The sequence below is a fragment of the Bombina bombina genome, chromosome 2, assembly GCF_027579735.1.
Source record: "Bombina bombina isolate aBomBom1 chromosome 2, aBomBom1.pri, whole genome shotgun sequence".
NCBI lineage: Eukaryota > Metazoa > Chordata > Amphibia > Anura > Bombinatoridae > Bombina > Bombina bombina.
The window spans coordinates 1306745878-1306766276 of NC_069500.1; the positions used below are offsets into that span (position 1 = coordinate 1306745878).

Below are 20399 nucleotides of genomic sequence, written 5' to 3' on the forward strand. Positions count from 1 at the left end.
ATACACTCACACATACATTCACACATACCCAGACACACATTCACACATACACAGACACACATTCACTCATACACTCACACACACATATATATACACACACTCACACACAAACACACACATACACAGCACACACAAAAATATACTCAAACACACACAGATACACTCACACGTACACACATACACAAACACACTCACACATAAACATTAATTCACACATACAATCACACACATACACACACCAAAATTTGTACTATTTTGCACATAAAGAAACTATCCAAAACCTGTATTAAAATAAAAAAAACCTCTATTTTGTTATATATTTGACACAGATATATAATAATTTATTTAACATCTCAGTTTTATTCATGAGTTTTCAGTGCTTGTTGAGCAATATAAATACATATGTATGTTTTTATATATCTGTTATGAAAACAGTTGTGCTCAAATCACTGAAGAAAGAGGACTTGGCATGTTAGATTGACATAATATTGTCTCAGTTAAATGAGAAGGGGAGTACATTCCACCCTCTTTCATATAATTACCTTTAAATGGCTCCAGAGTTTTATGTAGTATTTAGTAGATTATGGCCCTCCAGCTATCAATAACCACCCCTGCAAATAGTCAATCATTCATTTGATGAAATATCTACAGTCTGGGTTTGGTGATTTGGTTTTAATATTTCTAAATTCTAAAATCTTAGACACTACCTAGCACAATCACACACACATAAAGTATATATATATACACACACACACAAACACGTATATATATATATATATATATATATATATATATATATATATATATATATATATATATATATACAGACACACATAAATATATATATATTTTATATATATATATATATATATATATATATATATATATATATATATATATATATATATATATATATATATATATATATATATTTATGTATATATATATGTACGTACAGTGGCACATATGCAATTTATGGTTTATCTAAGTGTCAAATGCACACAAAGCAATTGTAACGTGTGTGTGTATTCCATACAATTATTGGCTTGTTATTGGCTTGTGCATGTGTACTTCAAAGCATTGAACCGGTCATTACTGCAAATTGTTTTTCAGGTTTCCATGTGTTTGATATTCCTAAACATTAAAAGGGTTGAAAGGCTTAGAAAAAAATGTAGCCTATTATTATTTAAATATATTAGCAGTTTTAGTAAACAAACTAATGTTATTCATTTGTGATAAATATGTGTCAGGAGCTGTTGCTGATTTGCATTTGTTTCATTTAATGATTCCACAACAAACATAGCAACACTAAGGAATATACTATCCTAACTCTAAGGGAAGTTCAGACTCTTTAGCTAGGGAGCAGTGTTTATGGTGCCTGAAGGAGGAAGTGGCCTCTGTGCAGCAGCCCCCTCCCCTCTGTGCCCTGATTGGTACATATCATTATTCAGTTTGCTTTATTAACTAGGGTTGTTTGCTTTCTGCTTGTAAACTGGCAACATTCAGCCCAGTCTGTGGATTTGCATTGCTGCTGGTCGCCTATGGAAAGCTCAAACCCAGTTACTTACTGAGGCTGGGAATTATTCAGCTCTGCATGGCCCCTGTTGTGATTATGAACTCTCTTAATCTTGGTGGAAAAGTCGAAGAAACTTCAATTTCCTCTTTAAAGATGCAGACTAATCTGAAAATGGGAGTTCACGAGGACAGTGACAAACCCAAAGTGTCTGCTGCTATCTTACCCTTTAGTGTGGAAGCTTTGATGGCTGATAGGAAGCCTACAAGGGACAGGGACATCTCCAGCCCAGAAGTGTCACCACTGGCCGGGACATCTCATACTCACAGCCCCAGGATGGGCTCACTCCCTGCAATAGAAACCCCAAGCTCTCCAATGTCTCTGAGCAACCATTACTCTGTGGGGGGACTAATAAAAATGCCAGAAGAAGCACTTGTGAAATCAGAAAGTCCAGATAGGCAAGAGAGAGGCCCCTGGATCCAGAGCCCTAGATTTTCCCCTTCCCCAACACGTAAGTCAAATATTTCATTTTAATCTCATTTTATATTCCTATATAATCCTTTATGTTTTATTTTGACATAAACTTTTTATTCAAAGTATATAAAGTGCACACACACACACACACACACACATATATATATATATTAATATTTACATATGTGTGGCACAGTGGCAATTTGATATGGGCCGACATATCGTATATAAAGACTACGTTGTCCATCATATAAAACTGCAATAGTTTCTACTACAACTTGTCATTTAAAAAGTATTTAAAAACAGATCATTTCAAATGTATCCTCACAATATTTTTATTTTAATATTATAAAAACCTTAGGCTTCAGCTTAGAGTTCATTATTAATGATGATTAAAGAATAAATATTACAATTGATGTTCAGGACTTATACAATAGTACCGACACATTGTATTTCATTGTTTATGTTTAGCAAGAAACCAGTTTAAATAGTAATTTCTTATATTATATTCTGCAATTATGTATAAATGACTTTATGTTTTACCATCTAGATTGTTTATAAATAATGCTGCACCTTTTTCGAATTAAATTGATCAAATCTAACATTTTTGTTTTGACATTTTTAGGAAGGATGAGTCCCCCAGCTTGTACTCTCAGAAAGCACAAAACTAACAGAAAACCCCGGACCCCCTTTACCACGTCCCAGCTGCTGGCCTTGGAGAGGAAATTCAGACAGAAACAATATCTGTCCATAGCAGAAAGAGCAGAGTTCTCCAATTCCCTCAACCTTACAGAGACTCAAGTGAAGATTTGGTTCCAGAACCGAAGGGCAAAAGCTAAAAGACTACAGGAAGCAGAACTAGAAAAACTAAAAATGGCATCAAAGCCCATGCTACCTCCAGCTTTTGGCATCTCCTTCCCCCTTGGGACTCATTTACCAGCTGCCTCACTGTACGGACACTCCAACCCATTTCAGAGGCCAACTCTGCCTGTGTCTCCCATGGGACTATACACTGCTCACGTTGGATACAGCATGTACCACCTATCCTAATGGTCGCTACCAGATGAACTTCATATGTTGTCAAAACTTTTTACACCCTATCTTGTTGTCACTATTTATGAGTTCCTAGGGAATTGTAGCCAGACCTGTGTGTCACTAATGCATTTTTAGCTTTATCATCTTGTTAGCTGTGTCACATAAAGCTTTACAGGTGACTTGACTTTTGTCAGCGTCCCAAAATATGAATAATCAAGTTTTTAGCAGTAAAAAATCCTGATAACCCAAATGAATAAGTCAGCTAGACCAGAAGCACTTTCTTTTTCTAGGTAGGCACTGACTTTCATTTTGGGGAATGCTTTATTACAGAAGAAAATATTTGTGAGCAAAAGTTTTTAGCGCTTAAATGATATTAAATATTTGAAGGGCGTGAAATAAAATTTGTCTCCTGTGGGATCTAAGAAAGTGCAGTCTAGATTGGCAAAACATTTATTATTATCACTCAACAAATGTGATCTTTTATTTTGGAACCTCACAGAATGACAAGTGTGATAAAGGGATAAAAGTCTCTTACATCTAAGAGATAATGTAATATTTCATTACATTTCTAAACAGCACTGTCTGTTTGCTTTTTGTTATTGTTAATAGTCCCTTTGGAAGGGATTTTATGTACTGTGTAATATAATGTATATTTGAAATTTATTATCATTTATATTATAGCTATATTTGTTAAATAAATTAATTTTAATGTATTTTGTTGTACGGTGTTTTCTGCATCCTCAGCTACACATTTAAATACTCTTAGCAACCAAATATCTATTTAATTTATACTCTATTGAACAGGAGAGTGTTTTAAAAAAATTATATATATTTTTTTTTTATTAGGAATGAGTATTTTTCATCAATTCTAAAATAATTATAATTTACAGAAATAAAATGGTGCTCCAACAATTATAAAAGTATTTATACTTAGCATTCATTTAAAAAACAAGCATATAGCCTATATTTGAGGAATTTATATCAATTTTAACTCAATTACTCTTAATTTCCAATATGGATTTGTAATTCACATAATTATTTTATACCTATATATATATATATATATTTTTTTTTAATTAAACAATTAAACAAATGTAGGAATGCACTCTCCAGGACTTTCAAAACTGTCACCTTTATTGTGTAACGTTTCGGGGTTTCAGCCCCTTCCTCAGACACAAAAAATGAAAGTACAGTATTATATATATTGGAAAATGAAAGGTAATCTTAACAGTCTCTCTCTTTACACACACACACACACACACACACACACACACACACACACACACACACACATATATGTATATATATATATATATATATATATATATATATATATATATATATATATATATATATATATATTTAAATTGAAAAAATAAGAAAAGAACGAAAAGCCTCTTGTTTTATTTATCTACATACATATGCACACACATACACACATATATAAACATTTACACACCTAATTTCCCCAAATAATCTGTTTGAAAATATATGAACTTTCTTGCATTAAACATATACACTTTACACTTTGATCTTATTGAACACAAAATACTTTGATTTGAGTTCATCCAACAAATGTTTGCTCCCCTAAATCCATTTATTCAGGGTCCCACTAAGACTTGGCCAAGCATCTGAGTTTAGTACAATGGGACTTCAGCATCACCAAGATCTACAGTTTGCAGTCCTATTAGAGTGGGTTTAATCAAGTCGGATGATGCAGTTTAAGGTTGTCAAAATCACCCAGAAGAAATATATTAGACATCAGAAGCTTTGCTGTACAGAGGGAAGTTTGTGTAAGATACTGTGACGCCAGTTACATGAGATAGTCCCTGCTGTCTATAGCAATCAGCTAACACTAAGATCAAATACAGCAAGAATTCAGCTTTATGATTTATTGCAATCTGCAGAAAACTAATAAAATATTACATAAATTATAATACCCATTGCGCAACATTTACTCACGTTTCAATACCTAAAATATAGCTTTAGATGTTTTATTTCTCACATAAGAATTTAAAAGATAATAACTATATTCTATATTTTATTTATTGGATATAGACAAGAGATTTTCCATTTTATTGCAAATATATGATTTTTTTTTATTAATAAAAAAGTTTTAAAAGGTTTGAAAAAGATTTGGTTTATGGCAAAGTGTTTGTCTCCAGTGTGTGTATGTATGTATATATATATATATATATATATATATATATATATATATATATATATATATATATATATATATATATATATATATATATATATATATATATATATATACACTCACACTCAAACACACACGTATGTAGCTGTATAAATCTGTGAACTTATTATATGGGGATGTTTAATTTAAAGTAATTTAAAAATGTTTAGGGTTCAGTCAAATTTAGAGCTATATAATTGAGGTAATGAGCAAAGCAGACAATCTTCAGCAGACACAGAATGGCTCCAGTTAGACTGTAGCTAGGGGCAAGGCAGACCTTTCATCATACCAAAAATATCAATGATGCTTTCAATAATTCAACAGTTGTAGAATTCCCCCACTTTTTATTTACTTGTGTAATTAAATGGGGAACTATTTATAAGTTTGTGTTTAAATTACTAAAATCCTCAATTCCATACATTTTTGAGGATTTTTTTTTAATAAACGTTCTGGAGATAGATTGTTAGTCGTACTTTTGCCAAGCAAATGAAACACAAATATTGGGCAATTCTATAGATATATTTATTGATTATCACCACTATTGAAGAAGATCTCTAGTGTTTGATGCCCCCCTCCTGGATAACATTGCTTCATTCCAGATTAGATCTTGTAGCAATTTTTTACTTGGGAAGCTGTAGAAAAAGATCAAAAGACTGGAGTCAGAAAAGGTCCTGAGGCAAAACATGGTTTATTGTTTGAGAAGCAGTTTTCATGGCTCTCACGCGTCTAAATCTGGCTCAACAAACAATGAAAATGTAATGATATGAACTCATCAACGTCTATGAGGGACATTACACATTTCTTTACTGTAAAGGAATTATGATATAGAAATATAGAGGAATGCTTCCTAAAATGTGTCATTACACTGTTTTAAGCTTTTAATGACCCTTGGGCTAAAAGTCCCTAGTTGCTCAATTAAACCCAGATGAGAACAATTAATAAATAGGTAATAACAATAAGTTGGGAATCATACGGTTGATTGCTTCATCTCAATGGGAAAAGCTCATACAAAAGAGCAAAAGGGATTTGTAGGCTCTTTTTAAAATGGGAATTGGCTTTTCTTTTTTTTGCCCCAGGCATAGCAGAAATAAAACTCACTTTTGTGTCTTTGTCATCTTAGTCATCACAACGGGTAGCTGCAAGTGAGAATGGCTGTTTTTCTTTTAACTTGTGGGTGATGGCGCCAGCCAGGCCTGGGATGGAGAATAGCCAAAGCAATGTTTCCTAATCAATTCTTCCCTAGTCATTTCCATCACACAGGACAGAGGCATTAAACGCACTGTGTATGGGTCCAACCTATAGGGAAGGTGCATGGAAAACGCATACAGGCATGAGCAGGGCAGACATATGGCAAACGAACATTCTTCTGGGGGCAACTGTGCATGGATACAATCATTTGTTTGTGATAAAATATTTATTACCCAGCCAAAGTTTTAGAAAGCTACACAACACACACACATATATATATATATATATATATATATATATATATATATATATATATATATATATATATATATATATATATATATATATACATACAGTATATATATATATATATATATATATATATATATATATATATATATATATATATATATATATACATATATATATATATATACATATATATATATATATATGTGTGTGTGTGTGTGGAGAGACTGGAGAGAGATTGAGAGAGAGAGAGAGAGAGAGAGAGAGAGAGAGAGAGAGAGACTTATAGACATACAGATAGAGAGAGAAATAGACAGACATACGTACATATAGATAGAGAGATAGATAGACAGACAGACATACAGATTATTAGATAGATAGGTAGAAAAAAAAAGATAGATAAATGGATAAAGAGATAAAGAGTGAGAGACTGTTAAATTACTTTTCATGTCTCTCTCTCTCTCTCTCTCTCTCTATATATATATATATATATAGTTTGGTATAAAAGGATTATGCGATTTGCAGACCCACATTGGAGTTTACAACGAATATTCTTCTTCATAAATTGATAACTGATAATCTTTGCATCCCTACAAACACTCAAACGATTTATAATAGTTTTCATCAGGATAACATATTTTAGATTAATGACAGGATAGTTAAATTAAATAATAAATTAAAATAATTTTCTATCAGTAAATGGCAGAAATTTGAGGCTGGATACTTAAAATAACAGAGAATGCTAAAGAGCGAATAAACATCAGCTATAAAACTACAGCGCATCAGATAAGTTATTTAGTATTTCTAAGACCAAACTGTACTGCAGCTATACACTTCAGTTCTACCCCCATATAATGTATTACAATGATACAAACTGACAGTTATTTTTGTTATTTGCACTGATTGGGATTTGTTTTCTATTTTTTTAAAACAATATAATGATACTTTATCATTACTACAATGTATGCAAACAGAGAAATCAAACTCTGAACCGAAATATAGTATAGGGATTACTGTGAGCCTGGGTGATACGCGTATTTATATATATATATATATATATATATATATATATATATATATATATATATATATATATATATATATATATATGTGTATATTTAAATATTGAAATATTTATTTAGATAGATAGATAAATAGATATATCTAAATGTATAAATGTATGTGTATATATATATATATATGTATATATATATATATATATATATATATATATATATATGTATGTATATATCATGCATATGTATGTATATTTATATATGTCGATAGATAGATGCATACATACATATATGTGTGTGTAGAAAGATATGTAGAATTACTGCTGGTTACATATTAAGACGTCGTACTAAATATAGACCAATAATTTTCCATTATAAATTACAGTAACATAGATATCCAATTCTATAACCATATTTTACTTTACAATTACAATACACCAATAAAATGTATATTGTTTATATTAATAAACTTACACTCAAGAGTTCCACTCACTTATTCACATAGACTTCCACATAGCTTATGTATAATATAGCTTAGGCTCATACAACCGTTTCTTTATACATCAATAGGATCATGCATTGGGCAACCCTGCGATTCTCAGAGAGTTTATAGAAGCAAACATCAGGGGAACAATACGAAACAAAGCTCAGGTGAGATCAAACCTTTTCAGATTAGTTTAATACCAATTGTTTGTTTCCTTTCAAGTCCTTTGAGAATTCTCCACACCTCTGTACCTGATGAGAAAAGCCAGGCAGTCCCTTTAATGTGCACCTTTGATGACCTATCCCTGTCTTCTGGGCTCTTGGGGACAACTTTGATCTGGTCATTTGTGACTGAATGGTACTGGGACATCAGATTCACTGGGACCTTGCTGGGGAATTACTGGGCACTTCCACAACACTGCAGCTCCCATCTGATAGCTGCAGATAGCTTCAGAGCACCATAAATCAGCAATATATATGGTTAAATAGGAGCAGATTGCCTAGTCTGGGTTAAATTAGAACAGAGCCTTGTAAAGGCAAGATAACATTTAGTGGGAGTAAAGGGCAGCACATGATTCCCTTTAATATATGTGCAAAATAAAAGTCATCACATTTCGTCTCATGCTTCATTCTGATAAAATGTGATTTTGTTTTTTCATTATCTGTTATATTTCAATATTTCACAGCGATTATATATATATATATATATATATATATATATATATATATATATATATATATATATATATATATATATATATATATATAAATATATATATAAACACACACACACACATGTATATATATATATATATATATATATATATATAGAGAGAGAGAGAGAGAGAGAGAGAGAGAGAGAGAGAGAGAGAGAGAGAGAGAGAGAGAGAGAGAGAGAGAGAGAGAGAGATAGATAGATAGATAGATATAAAACACAGTCCACAAGCACAGGCACCCAATGGCCTTGAATTAAAAAATCCAGTTTATTAAATCAATTGTTTTTAGGTTTGCTGGTTAGAATGCTGTATGTCATTTTAACCTTGATTTAATAAACTGGATTTTTTTATTCAAGGCCATTGAGTGCCTGTGCTTCTGGACTGTGTTTTCTATCTATCTATCTATCTATCTATCTATCTATCTATCTATCTATCTAATATAATATATATGTGTGTGTGTGTGTTTATATATATATATATATATATATATATATATATATATATATATATATATATATAATATAATATATATATGTGTGTGGGTGGATGCTTGTGTGTATGTATATATATATATATATACGCACATACATATAGGTGTGCGTGCGTATCTATCTATCTATCTATCTATCTATCTATCTATCTATCATCTATCTATCTACACATATATATATATATATATATATATATATATATATATATATATATATATATATATATATATATATATATATATATATATATATATATATATTGGAATTAATAATAAAAATGATTTAATGTATTGCCTCATAATGATATTATAATCAATCTTTAAATTCGATTTTAGTGGATCTTAACAGTGAAACAACTGATTTTTTTACATTTTTTTTATAAACAACTGCAGGATCACAGATGGTTTTATAGAATTTAGTTTTTTCAAATTAGTAACAAAATATTTTGTGCAATATTATTCAATCTAAAACTTTTATTCTTTTCTTTTTATTAAATCAATATTTAAATATATGAAGATAATAATGTTAATTTTTACATGTATCCATATTATTAATAAATTCAGAAAGACGACTGTTTAAAATATGTTATTTAATGCTTTTAGTTTTTTTGCTAACGCTAAATTCCATGTTATAAACACCGATAGAGTTAAATAAGAAATGAAAATGGATATTAAGATATTAAGTTTCGGAATATTGATAGATCAATGCATTCATTATGCATTTGTAATGAATAATTATTTTTCTGCATTATATTATTTCGTTTACAAAAGTCTCTCAGCTTTATATTTTTACTTTCATACACACTTATAAGTTTATTTAAGGATGTGCCATTTTATTTTATTAAGTATGAAAACGTATAACATCTAGTACAAACATTTTGAGTTCATCCTATCATCAATTATATAAAAAACATTTTTTTGTGCCTTTATATATTTTTTTATTTTTACAGTCTTTTCCACAGTAATATTTTAGCAATTTTAAGCACCATTTTTGAAACATAATTCTCTGTTACACTGTTGATTATAATTATTTCAGTTTACCATTAGTTTACCATCTGGATTTTATTTTAAAATTGAGCTATATTCTATTTCGTTTGTATTATTAATTTTTTTTTTTACGAATAACAACTTTGTTTCTTAACAAAAAAAAAGTTCTACTAAAATACATTTCAATATTTTTGCTTGTAAAGGAGGCAGTCACCACCTGGTGTTCCTTTTGAGAACTGCTAGTGATCTTTTTTGATAGCTAAAGTTTTGGAAATAGCAACACTTACAATGAAGCATTTTACACATGCTTTGTTAATTAAAGTGATATGAAATATATGAAATATTTTTGTGATTTAGATCAGCATACCATTTAAAAAAAAAGTTTAAAATTTACAACCCCAATTCCGAAAAAGTTTGGACAGTATGAAAAATGCAAAAAAAAAAAAAAACCCCAAAACCCCCCAAAAAGAGTAATTTGAAAATTCAATTCAACCTGTACTATATTGAAAACACATAATTAACATATTATTTGATGTTTTACTTTGTGAATTTAATATATGTTTAAAAATATACACTCCTTTTAAATCTGATGACTGCAACACACTCCAAAAAAGTTGGACTGTTTAGCACCTGTATTTTGCACTTCATAATGCGCCACACATTCTCAATCGTAAACAGGTCAGGACTGCAGGAAGGCCATGCTAGCACCCGCACTCTCTGCTTACGCAACTATGCACTTGTAATCCGGACAGAATGTGGTTTGGCTTTGTCCTGCTGGAAAATGCAGGGATGTACCTGGAAAAGACGTCTGGATGACAGCATATGTTGCCCCAAAATGTATACATATGTTTCTGCATTAATGATGCCCTCACAGATGAGCAAGTTACCCATACCATGGATATTGACACACCTCCACGCTGGCTTTTTTACCTGATGCTGATAACAGCTTAGATGGTCCTTTTCCTCTTTGACCTGGAGAACACAACGGCTGTTTTTTCTAAAAACTATTTAAAACGTTGACTCGTCGGACCACAAAACATGAGTCCACTGTGCTACTGTCCATCTCAGATGAGACCGTGCCCAGAGAAGTCGGAAGCGCTTCTGGACAGTGTTGATGTAGGGCTTCTGCTTTAAATAGTAAAGCCTTAACTTGCATATGAGGATGCAGTGGCAAATGGTGTTGACTGACAAAGGTTTACCAAAGTATTCTCAAGCCCATGTAGGATATTAATTATAGACTCATGACAGTTTTTGAGACAATGACGTCAGAGGGATCAGAGATTACGCGCATTCAGAAGTGGTTTTCAGCCTTACCCTCTACGCATTTAACCGATTCCTTAAATCTTTTAATTATATTGTGCACTGTAAAAGGGGAAATGCCCAAAATCCTACCGATTTGTCTTTGGAGAATGTTGTTCTCAAAGTGTTGGATTATTCGCTGCCACATTGTTGGCAGACTGGTTGAGCACATCCTTGCTCTTGAAGGACTGAACCTTTTTTGGGGGCTCCTTATATACTATGATTATATGATTGCCTCACCTACTTCACATCACCTTCTTATTTCAACTGGTCACATCACTATTAGTCCTAAATTGCCCCTGTCCCAACTTTTTTGGAGTGTGTTGCAGTCATTAGATTTTAAATGAGTGTATATTTTAAATAATACATTAAATTCACAAAGTAAAGCATTAAATAATGTGTTGATAATGTGTTTTCAATATAGTACAGGGTGAATTGAATTTTCAAATGACTCCTTTTGTTGTTGTTTTTTGCATTTTCCATACTGTCCCAACTTTTTCAGAATTGGGGTTATACTTCTATTATGAAATTCGTTTAATTCCCATGATATTCTGTGTTGAATAGATACTTAGGTAGGCATCTGGAGCTCTACATGGCAGGATATAGCAGAAAAAAGTGCTGCCATCTCTGCTCCCGCAGATGGATATCATTCTTCCAAAACAGCTGCCATATATTGCTCCCTGCTTTTCAACAAAGGATTCCAAGAGGAGAAAGAAAAAATGACAATAGAAGTCACATACTATATCTGAATCATGAAAGAAACACTTTGGGTTTCATGACCCTTTAATAAGAACACATAAACTGGTATGTCCTTATCTTTTTTAGCTTAACGGAACACCTGGCACATCACAAATTACGACACTCAAGGACATAGGATACATATCCTATATGGTAATATACTATGAGGTCTATGGATTTAATGGACATTGTACTGTAAAATTGTTTTCCACTTAAAGGGACAGTGTACCCTACATTTTCCTTTTTAATTTGTTCTCAATTATCCACTTTACCTGTTTAAGTGTATTACATTTTTTTTTTTACAAATAGATAATTTACCTTTATTTCAGCATTTGAAATAGCTAATACTGATCTAAAAATCCAGTATAAATTATTTTAAACACTTACTTAGAAGTTCCCAGCTTAGCACTTTTGATGAGGTTAGGCTTGGACACCCACTGAAAATGGCTGAGAAAGACCCCCCCTGCATATTAGAAGAACCATTACACAAAGAGGAACAAGCAGGAATATGTAGACTTAAGTCTACATCTGATACTTTGGGGCTTGGTTAGGAGTCTGAAAATCAGCACAATGTTTTTAAAAAATAAGCAAAACTATAAATTTTTTCAAAAACACTACAAGACTATATAAATGGATAATCTACAAAACATTTATGCAAAGAAAAATCAGGTGTACAATGTCCCTTTAAGTATTGGCTATAGAAAATGTATGTAAACATATCCAGCAGAAGAAATTACACTCCCAGTGCGGGTTAGGAGATAATCTAAAACTCCCCGGCATGGAGTGAAACCTCACCAAATTTTTGTGGGATTTTTTTTAGCATTATTTTGTAATGTAGGTGTCTCCTTCATATCCAGAACTCTGCATAGAGAGATAAACACCTCTCAAGAAATAAATTGTCTTTTTAAAAGTCTTTTAGGGACCTTGCGGTACTGACAAGATATTAGATCATCTCGCCAGAGCAGAGAGGTGTAGATCATGAGGCCCTAATTATTTGTTTTTATTATACTGAGATAATATACAGAAGCATGTGTGTGCAGAAAGTGATTAAATAAGAAGATTTCATTTCCCTGCAAGCCCAACCCATTTTAATTTTAACCTGGCCCTTTGACTTGAGCGTTTGGAAAGTGCAGATGTGTGGCGCTGTGAGCTATTTGACAGAGCCTCAATTACACTTAGCAACAGCTTCTGTATTTGCTGGAGATGTTCTAGTGCTAGTATTTGAGAGATAGAACGATAGTGGGCCAGATTATGAGTGGAGTGCTAAATTGTGCTTTCGCAGAGTGTGATATTTGCGCTCCACTCATAATACCAGCGCACGCAATTGTGCGCTGGTATTAGAGGTGAGGCAATATAAGCGCAAGGTCGGGTTCACAATGCAGGGTAGCTTTGCGCTCACAAGAGCGAACTTCCATGGGCTCCAGTTGGAGCCTCATTCTCATGCCATGAGACACGGTGGAGAACCCAGCGCTGCGAAGGGGGTAAGTCGCGCAGCGATGGGAAGCAAATGTAAAATATATATGTATGACTATATACATATTTATATATGTATTATAATATGTCACAGCACTACTTAAAATAACCAAAAACATGAAAAATATTCTAAATGGTACACAGGTAAAAAAAAAGCGCTGCTTTTGTGATTATAATAATACAAAGTAAATGCAAAAAAGCCCAGCACTCAAAAATAAATATGCAAAAGGATATTTATTAAAGCAATTAGTATCACAAATAATGGTAGGGGGCCTCACTTATTCAGTCAGACCATCCAATAACATACCCACCCACAAGCATAGGCTGCCTTAGGGATTGTTTTCAGCCTATGTTTATGGATGGGTATGTTATTGGATGGTCTGACTGAATAAGTGGGGCCCCCTATATATGTGATACTAATTGCTTTAAAAAAATATCATTTTGAATATTCATTTTTGAGTGCTGGGCATTTTTACGTTTACTATATATTTTTATGTGTTTATATGTATATATTTTGAGGAGAGGCAAAAGGCGCTTGAGAGGTGACATGATTACTTTATATAAATATATTCAAGGCTCATATACAGAGATGGCAGAAGCTCTGTTTATTCCAAGAAAATTGTTTGTGACAAGATTTTACAATTTAAGGTTGGAGGAAAGGAGATTTAATCTCCTGCAAAAGAAACGTTTATTTCACTGTAAGAGCAATACAATTGTGGAACTCATTAGCAAAGGAGGTAGTAAATGCCAATACCCTAGATACTTTTAAAAATTGTTTGGATACATTTCTGGCTAGAAACATAATTCATGGATATGATTTCTTGTATTAAATGGGTCACCTTTTAGTGAGATTAATTTAAGCTCAACTGGAGCTTTTTTGTAAGTATATTAGATTTGTACAGGTTGAACTCGATGGGCTTCAGTCTTTTTTCAATCTCATCTACTATGTTACTATGTTAATATGGTATACATATTGTGCTCAAAAAGTACACTCCCCTGACACTATACACATATTATTACATAAATATATATTTATATCAGCATATACATATATATTTGATTGCTGCCATTGCTGCGTGACTTGCCCCCTTCACTGGCACTTAAGTTCTGATGCCGTCTGTGCACTGGTATTACAAAGTGGATCACTAATATTGCTTTTATGAAAGTGATATATAGCGCTCCACTTGTAATCTAGTCTTTTGTGTGCTGATTCAGATCAGATTCAGAAGTACTTATTTTTCTTGCAATGCGCTGCCATTGTCAGTGCTGTAAGCGCATTCAGGTTTTTCTGTCAGGCAGGGATTTTTATTGAATTATTTTGTGTTAATTCTGAATCTGAGCATCAGTTTTAATATTATTATTATTATTATTATAAGATATTTGTAGAGCCCCAACAGATTCCGCAGCGCTAAATATTTAGGACAAGATTACAAGTGGAGCACTATTGATAGCGCAGGGTGTAATATCAATATCTCTGGATTGCACTAAAATTAGTGTGAACATTTATATTAGAGGTCCCTGGTAAATCTGAATTTCCAGAGAAGGATTAGTGCATCTAATATCCCTTTAGCACGCCCTATAATATCAATGGATATTGTGACCGCACATTACTAGTTGGTCTTCTGCCTGAACCCTGCCTTGCTCTATAAGCTAGGTATTGTTGTCTAGAACAACATAGCCTTCAATGTTTTTAGTGGCTTATTGAACATAGTGCATAGTACTGTAATAATTTAAGTTTTTTTTTTTTTATTGCAATGGGGACATTATACTGATAGTGATCTGGCTATTGCTTTTCCTCTATAGGCTAGGTGATATTATCTAGTATAGTATACCTTTCAATTTTAAAAAAATAAAATATTTTTCTTAGTGGCTTATTGCATAGAAACACAGCACATAGTATTGCTATACTACTATGTATGTTTTTTTTATCACTGCTATGTAATTTAGAGCAGTGGGGGCATTATATTGATACTGAGTGGGCTCCTGCCTTGCCTTGCTCTCCGGCAGGCATTTAGTCCAATAATTCAAAGTTCACACCAAAACACAGAGAGCTCAACAACAAACAACTAGATATTATATTCTGTAATAATATTGTTAGTGAATCAGAGGGTACTATGTTTCTGGCTACCACCACTAGTAGTTCCACTTCCTCCAGCACCATCACTACCAGTGCAGAGTCCCATTCTGCTTTTTTAATGAGAGGAAGTTGTGCAAGCACTGTTGCTCCTGCATCACAGAGTCAAATATCATTTTCAAGCCTTTTGTCTGCGGCTCTGGATCAAACATCTAGAGGAGCAGAAGCAGTTGTGGCAGCAGCAGGGTCTTCTTCAGCATCTGCTGTAGCATGCAAACTCATGTCCACCAGGTGCAGGAAATATGCAGGGCCAAATGGTACCAGAACTAGTAACATCAGCATCAGTAGTAGTAAGGGTTGTCTCATAAAAGTAGGGCAGACAAAGAGGTGAACTGAAGGTGTAGGTGCTAAATTGATATAGTTTTGCTCAAAGAATAGCAGAAGAATTTGAAGGGGCCCAAGGTTACCAAGCAGCTTCCTTGTACATGTCAGCTCTTTAGACAGTCTACTTTCAAAACCACCTGTAACATTGTTTGCCCAAGTGTCATCATCAGTTCTACTATTGCCAGTTCTACCAATGTCCTGCTTCCCTCCATAATTATAGCAGCAGCCGGGTGGGTGTATCAGAATCTGAAATGTTGTCTCTCAGTAGCAGCAGAAGGACATATGCTGCAGAAGTAGTAGATGATTCCATTGTGCATGCAGTCAGGAAAAAGAGGGAATTATAGTGCAGGTTTCCCCAATTATTGGTTTTGATGATGAGGATATAATTGTGACTGTCATCATGTTCGCTATAGACTTTACTCTGGAACAGGAGAAGCTTGAATATGAGATTAAAGGAGACAGTGTTTGAGGAGATACATCTATAGAGACAGTGCAATTGCCGGGAAGTAGCGCAGTTTTCTCCCCCAGTTTAGGCCCACAGTCTCCACCTGCAATCTCTCCCTCTCCATCACTACCCTTATCTCCAGTTGTAGAGCAGACACAACAACAGCTTCTCCCAATACTAATATTTCCACCTCCACTACTAGTGTAATCACTGTTATTACTAGTAGCACTAGCAGATCCAACTAAACCACAACCACCACCAATAGCAGTTTCACCTGTCCCACCAGTTGGAGAGGAATAAAGTGTTCAAGTCAGTGATGGCAGAGACATATAGTGGTGCTCATATCTAAAACTGCCAAGGGACCTCCTCAGCAGTAGAAGGGCAGGCATGACTGAGTCATGTTGCTCAAAGCTGTGGGAGCATTGCAAAGGAGGAGGGTATTTAGTTTTGACTGTGGGAGGGTAGTTAGTCTTTTCACCAGCTCTGGCATTTACCAACATCTCCACATGCACCACAACGCTGTGTTATTGAGGGAAGTAAGTGGGGCTAGGAGCAGTACAACAATATCTTTAGAGCAGCCAGCTTCACTACTTACTAAAACCAGCATTACTAGTAGTAGTCAGGACAGGGGTTTCAGTGATTATACAGAGGCAGGTACACCTTTAACATCACACTGACGTGTATAGCCCACGCTAAAAGCATTGGGTTTCACTCTAGGAAGAAGTCCAGGCAGTGGTCCAGGAAAATATCCAGACTGATAGGTTAGCTAGTAGCTGTTGGTGGGATTTCTTTCACCATCCTTGAAGGGGAATGTTTCAAGCAACTGATAGAGGTCATTGCTCCCCAATACAACCCTCAATCGCACAGTGCTTTCATCAGGAATGCAGTCCACTCACTCTACCATTCCTATGTTGAAGTATTTAAGGAGAAGTTGGTAAAGGCTGCGGGACAGTTTGTTCACTTTACCACTGCCTAATGGAGTGCTACAGAAGGCTCCAAGGTGGCAATAAGAATGAGTAGTTAAAGACTCTACTTGAAGTGTGCAGTGTGCACCTGTTTATAAAGGTTGTTCTCCCAGAAGGTAATTCTAAGGTAGCTGTTGTACATGATCAGTGCAGAAGGATTGCAGGCCACTTCCATTGCAGCCAGCTCCTTAGGTGGAAACAGGAGAAGGCAGAGCTTCCCCAGCACTTTCTTATGCAAGACATCCCTATTAGGTGGAACTCAACTTTGGATATAGTGGAATGTATTTTGAGAAGCATAGAGCTATCCATGCTATTCTATGGTATCCATTGGAATTATAATGATATATTACAATTTATAGGAACCTCTAACATAATTATTTATTTGCATTAAAAATATTTTTTAATATTTTTTATAAAATAAATACATAGCACACCTGTTGCCATTCTGTTATTATTAGGGTAGGATAACCAGATATATACATTATTTTATATAAAGATGGAGGAAAAATCACACAGGCACTTCTTGCTTCTATGTCTTTATTATACTACACTGCTTCTGCTTCCTGTGTCAGGAGGAAGGAGGAGGTAACAACATAAAAATAAACTTTATTTACCACTTCTGTTAACATACAATGTATATAGGCTACAACACTGTAAGTGCACTTTCAGTTTATATCTCAACAACACCCTAATATAACTCCTGTCAGGTTTAGCGCACATAAAGAACTTACGCCTCAATAGAAATAACTCAGAAATAATTCTTCATGTGCGTTAAACCGGACACACGTATTCTTAGGGTGCATTATGTATTTATATTATATAAAATATTAAAAAATATTATTAATTAAAATAAATAATTATTAAATAATTATTATAGAGGTTCTTAAAATTATAATAAATCAATTTAATATTTAATAATATACAAACACAAAACTTTGATAGGTGATTCCCTTAACCCATAAATGGAAAAAATTAGGTGCCTCATAGGGTGAATAGTTCCCATACACAATTGACCATCATAACAAAGATAAGGGGCAACTCACAGATTAGATGGCATGTGGAGTGTACTGGAAACCCCTGGATAATAACAACAATCTCACCTTGCTACTGTGGCGATCTGTCCCACGCTGCTACACCCACCTCGGGAGAGGGATCCTGAGGGGTCGTGATGTCACCACTTAGCACAGCAACATGTGTCAATACTAAGTAACAAATATGTATCAGAGATAACTCCCAAAGAAAATATTGACAGTCAAATTGAGCTTCAAGCCACAATAAGTGGAATGATTAAAAAGTTCCTCAAAGTTAAAATATTTATTGTTAAAAGCAACGTGTTTCCTCAGGCTATAGACATTAGTAAAAAACACCGATTTACATCATTATAAGTTACCGCCTTCCAGCAACACGTCACACATGGGAGATATAGTTATTAAAGAGAAATGGTATAAACAAGGTGTTATTAAAAAGAGGAACTTTTTGAATGAGAAAATACAAATGTAACAAAATTGTACACAAAGAGGCCAATTTATCAAGCTCCGTATGGAGCTTGTGGGCCCGTGTTTTTGTTGAGTCTTCAGGCTCGCCAGAAACAGCAGTTATGTAGCAGCGGTCTAAAGACCGCTGCTCCATAACGCTGTCCGCCTCTAGTTGATAAACTAAGTTCTCAGCATGGTAATGATGGAGTTATCAACAGTTATAGAAATTTTGGGGGTGGAGATGGAGACATTGGAAGAAGGGGGAAAAATAAGGAGTTCAGTTTTGGAGAGATTTAGCTTAAGGTAGTAAGAGGACATCCAAGATGAGATGTGAGAAAGACAGTTAGTGACACGGGTTAGTAAGGAAGGAGGTATGTCTGGTGCAGAGAGCCTGAGGTAGATTTGGGTGTCATCGGCATACAAATGGTATTGAAACCACATATATAACTCTGCTTATATGGCAAAGCCTGGTCTTCTATGGCTGCTAGATTGACAATCTGATATTTATTTGGGATGGTGATCTGTCTTCAGCTTCTTCATTTGTTTCATGTCTAATTTCAAATGAGATGGGACTATATTTTACGCACCACGTGCATCCTCATTCTATTACTAATACTAATGCCTCTAAAACTAATTTCAAACCATTAGATAGTAACAGTTATTTACACTATTCTAGTAACCACAATAAATATCCTGGAAGAAAAAATGATCCATCTTTCCAATATAGTAGCAACATAAACTTGGTGGTTCTGGTTAAGACAACAGCTGGATAGAAATAGGAAGTTGTTGAAGAAAGAGAGTGGAGAAAGAGAGTGCTGACAGTCATGGAAGGTCATAGCAGACCTTCTTTTCTTTTAATAATCATCATCTTTCCCTTCTCTCTCTCTTAACTCTCTTAGCTATCTTTCTCCCCTCCCTCCTCTCTTCAATCTCTCTTTTTACCCTCTCCCGTCATATCTTCTCTTTACACTCTTTCTTTTCCCTCTCCCATATCTTTTTACTCTTTTTGTTTTCCTCCAATCTCTCGTAAAGCTATCTTCTTCTACACTTTTACTTTTCCTCTCCAATCTCTCTCTCTCTGCCCCCATTTACCCTCTCAAAAGTAACAGTCTAAGCACTAATGGTGTTCATACATCCCTAGAGGAATAACATAATCTTGTTGTTTCTATGGTATATAATATCCCTTAAGATAATA

The 20399-nt window shown here is 33.9% G+C and overlaps 1 protein-coding gene and 1 long non-coding RNA gene across 2 annotated transcripts; one reads left to right on the plus strand and one right to left on the minus strand.

The window, feature by feature from the left end:
* Positions 1–1490: 1490 nt before the first annotated feature.
* MSX1 (msh homeobox 1) lies at positions 1491–3735 on the plus strand. Its single transcript, XM_053700900.1, has 2 exons — positions 1491–2024; positions 2613–3735. The coding sequence occupies exons 1-2, from the start codon at positions 1595–1597 to the stop codon at positions 3035–3037; spliced, it is 855 nt and encodes a 284-aa protein (XP_053556875.1). The 5' UTR covers positions 1491–1594; the 3' UTR covers positions 3038–3735.
* A 2005-nt stretch (positions 3736–5740) lies between these two features.
* On the minus strand, positions 5741–8555 carry LOC128648273 (uncharacterized). Its single transcript, XR_008400557.1, has 3 exons — positions 8411–8555; positions 6321–6518; positions 5741–5854 (listed from the first exon to the last, which is right to left on the minus strand). It is a non-coding gene; the product is annotated as an uncharacterized LOC128648273 (long non-coding RNA).
* Positions 8556–20399: the final 11844 nt, after the last annotated feature.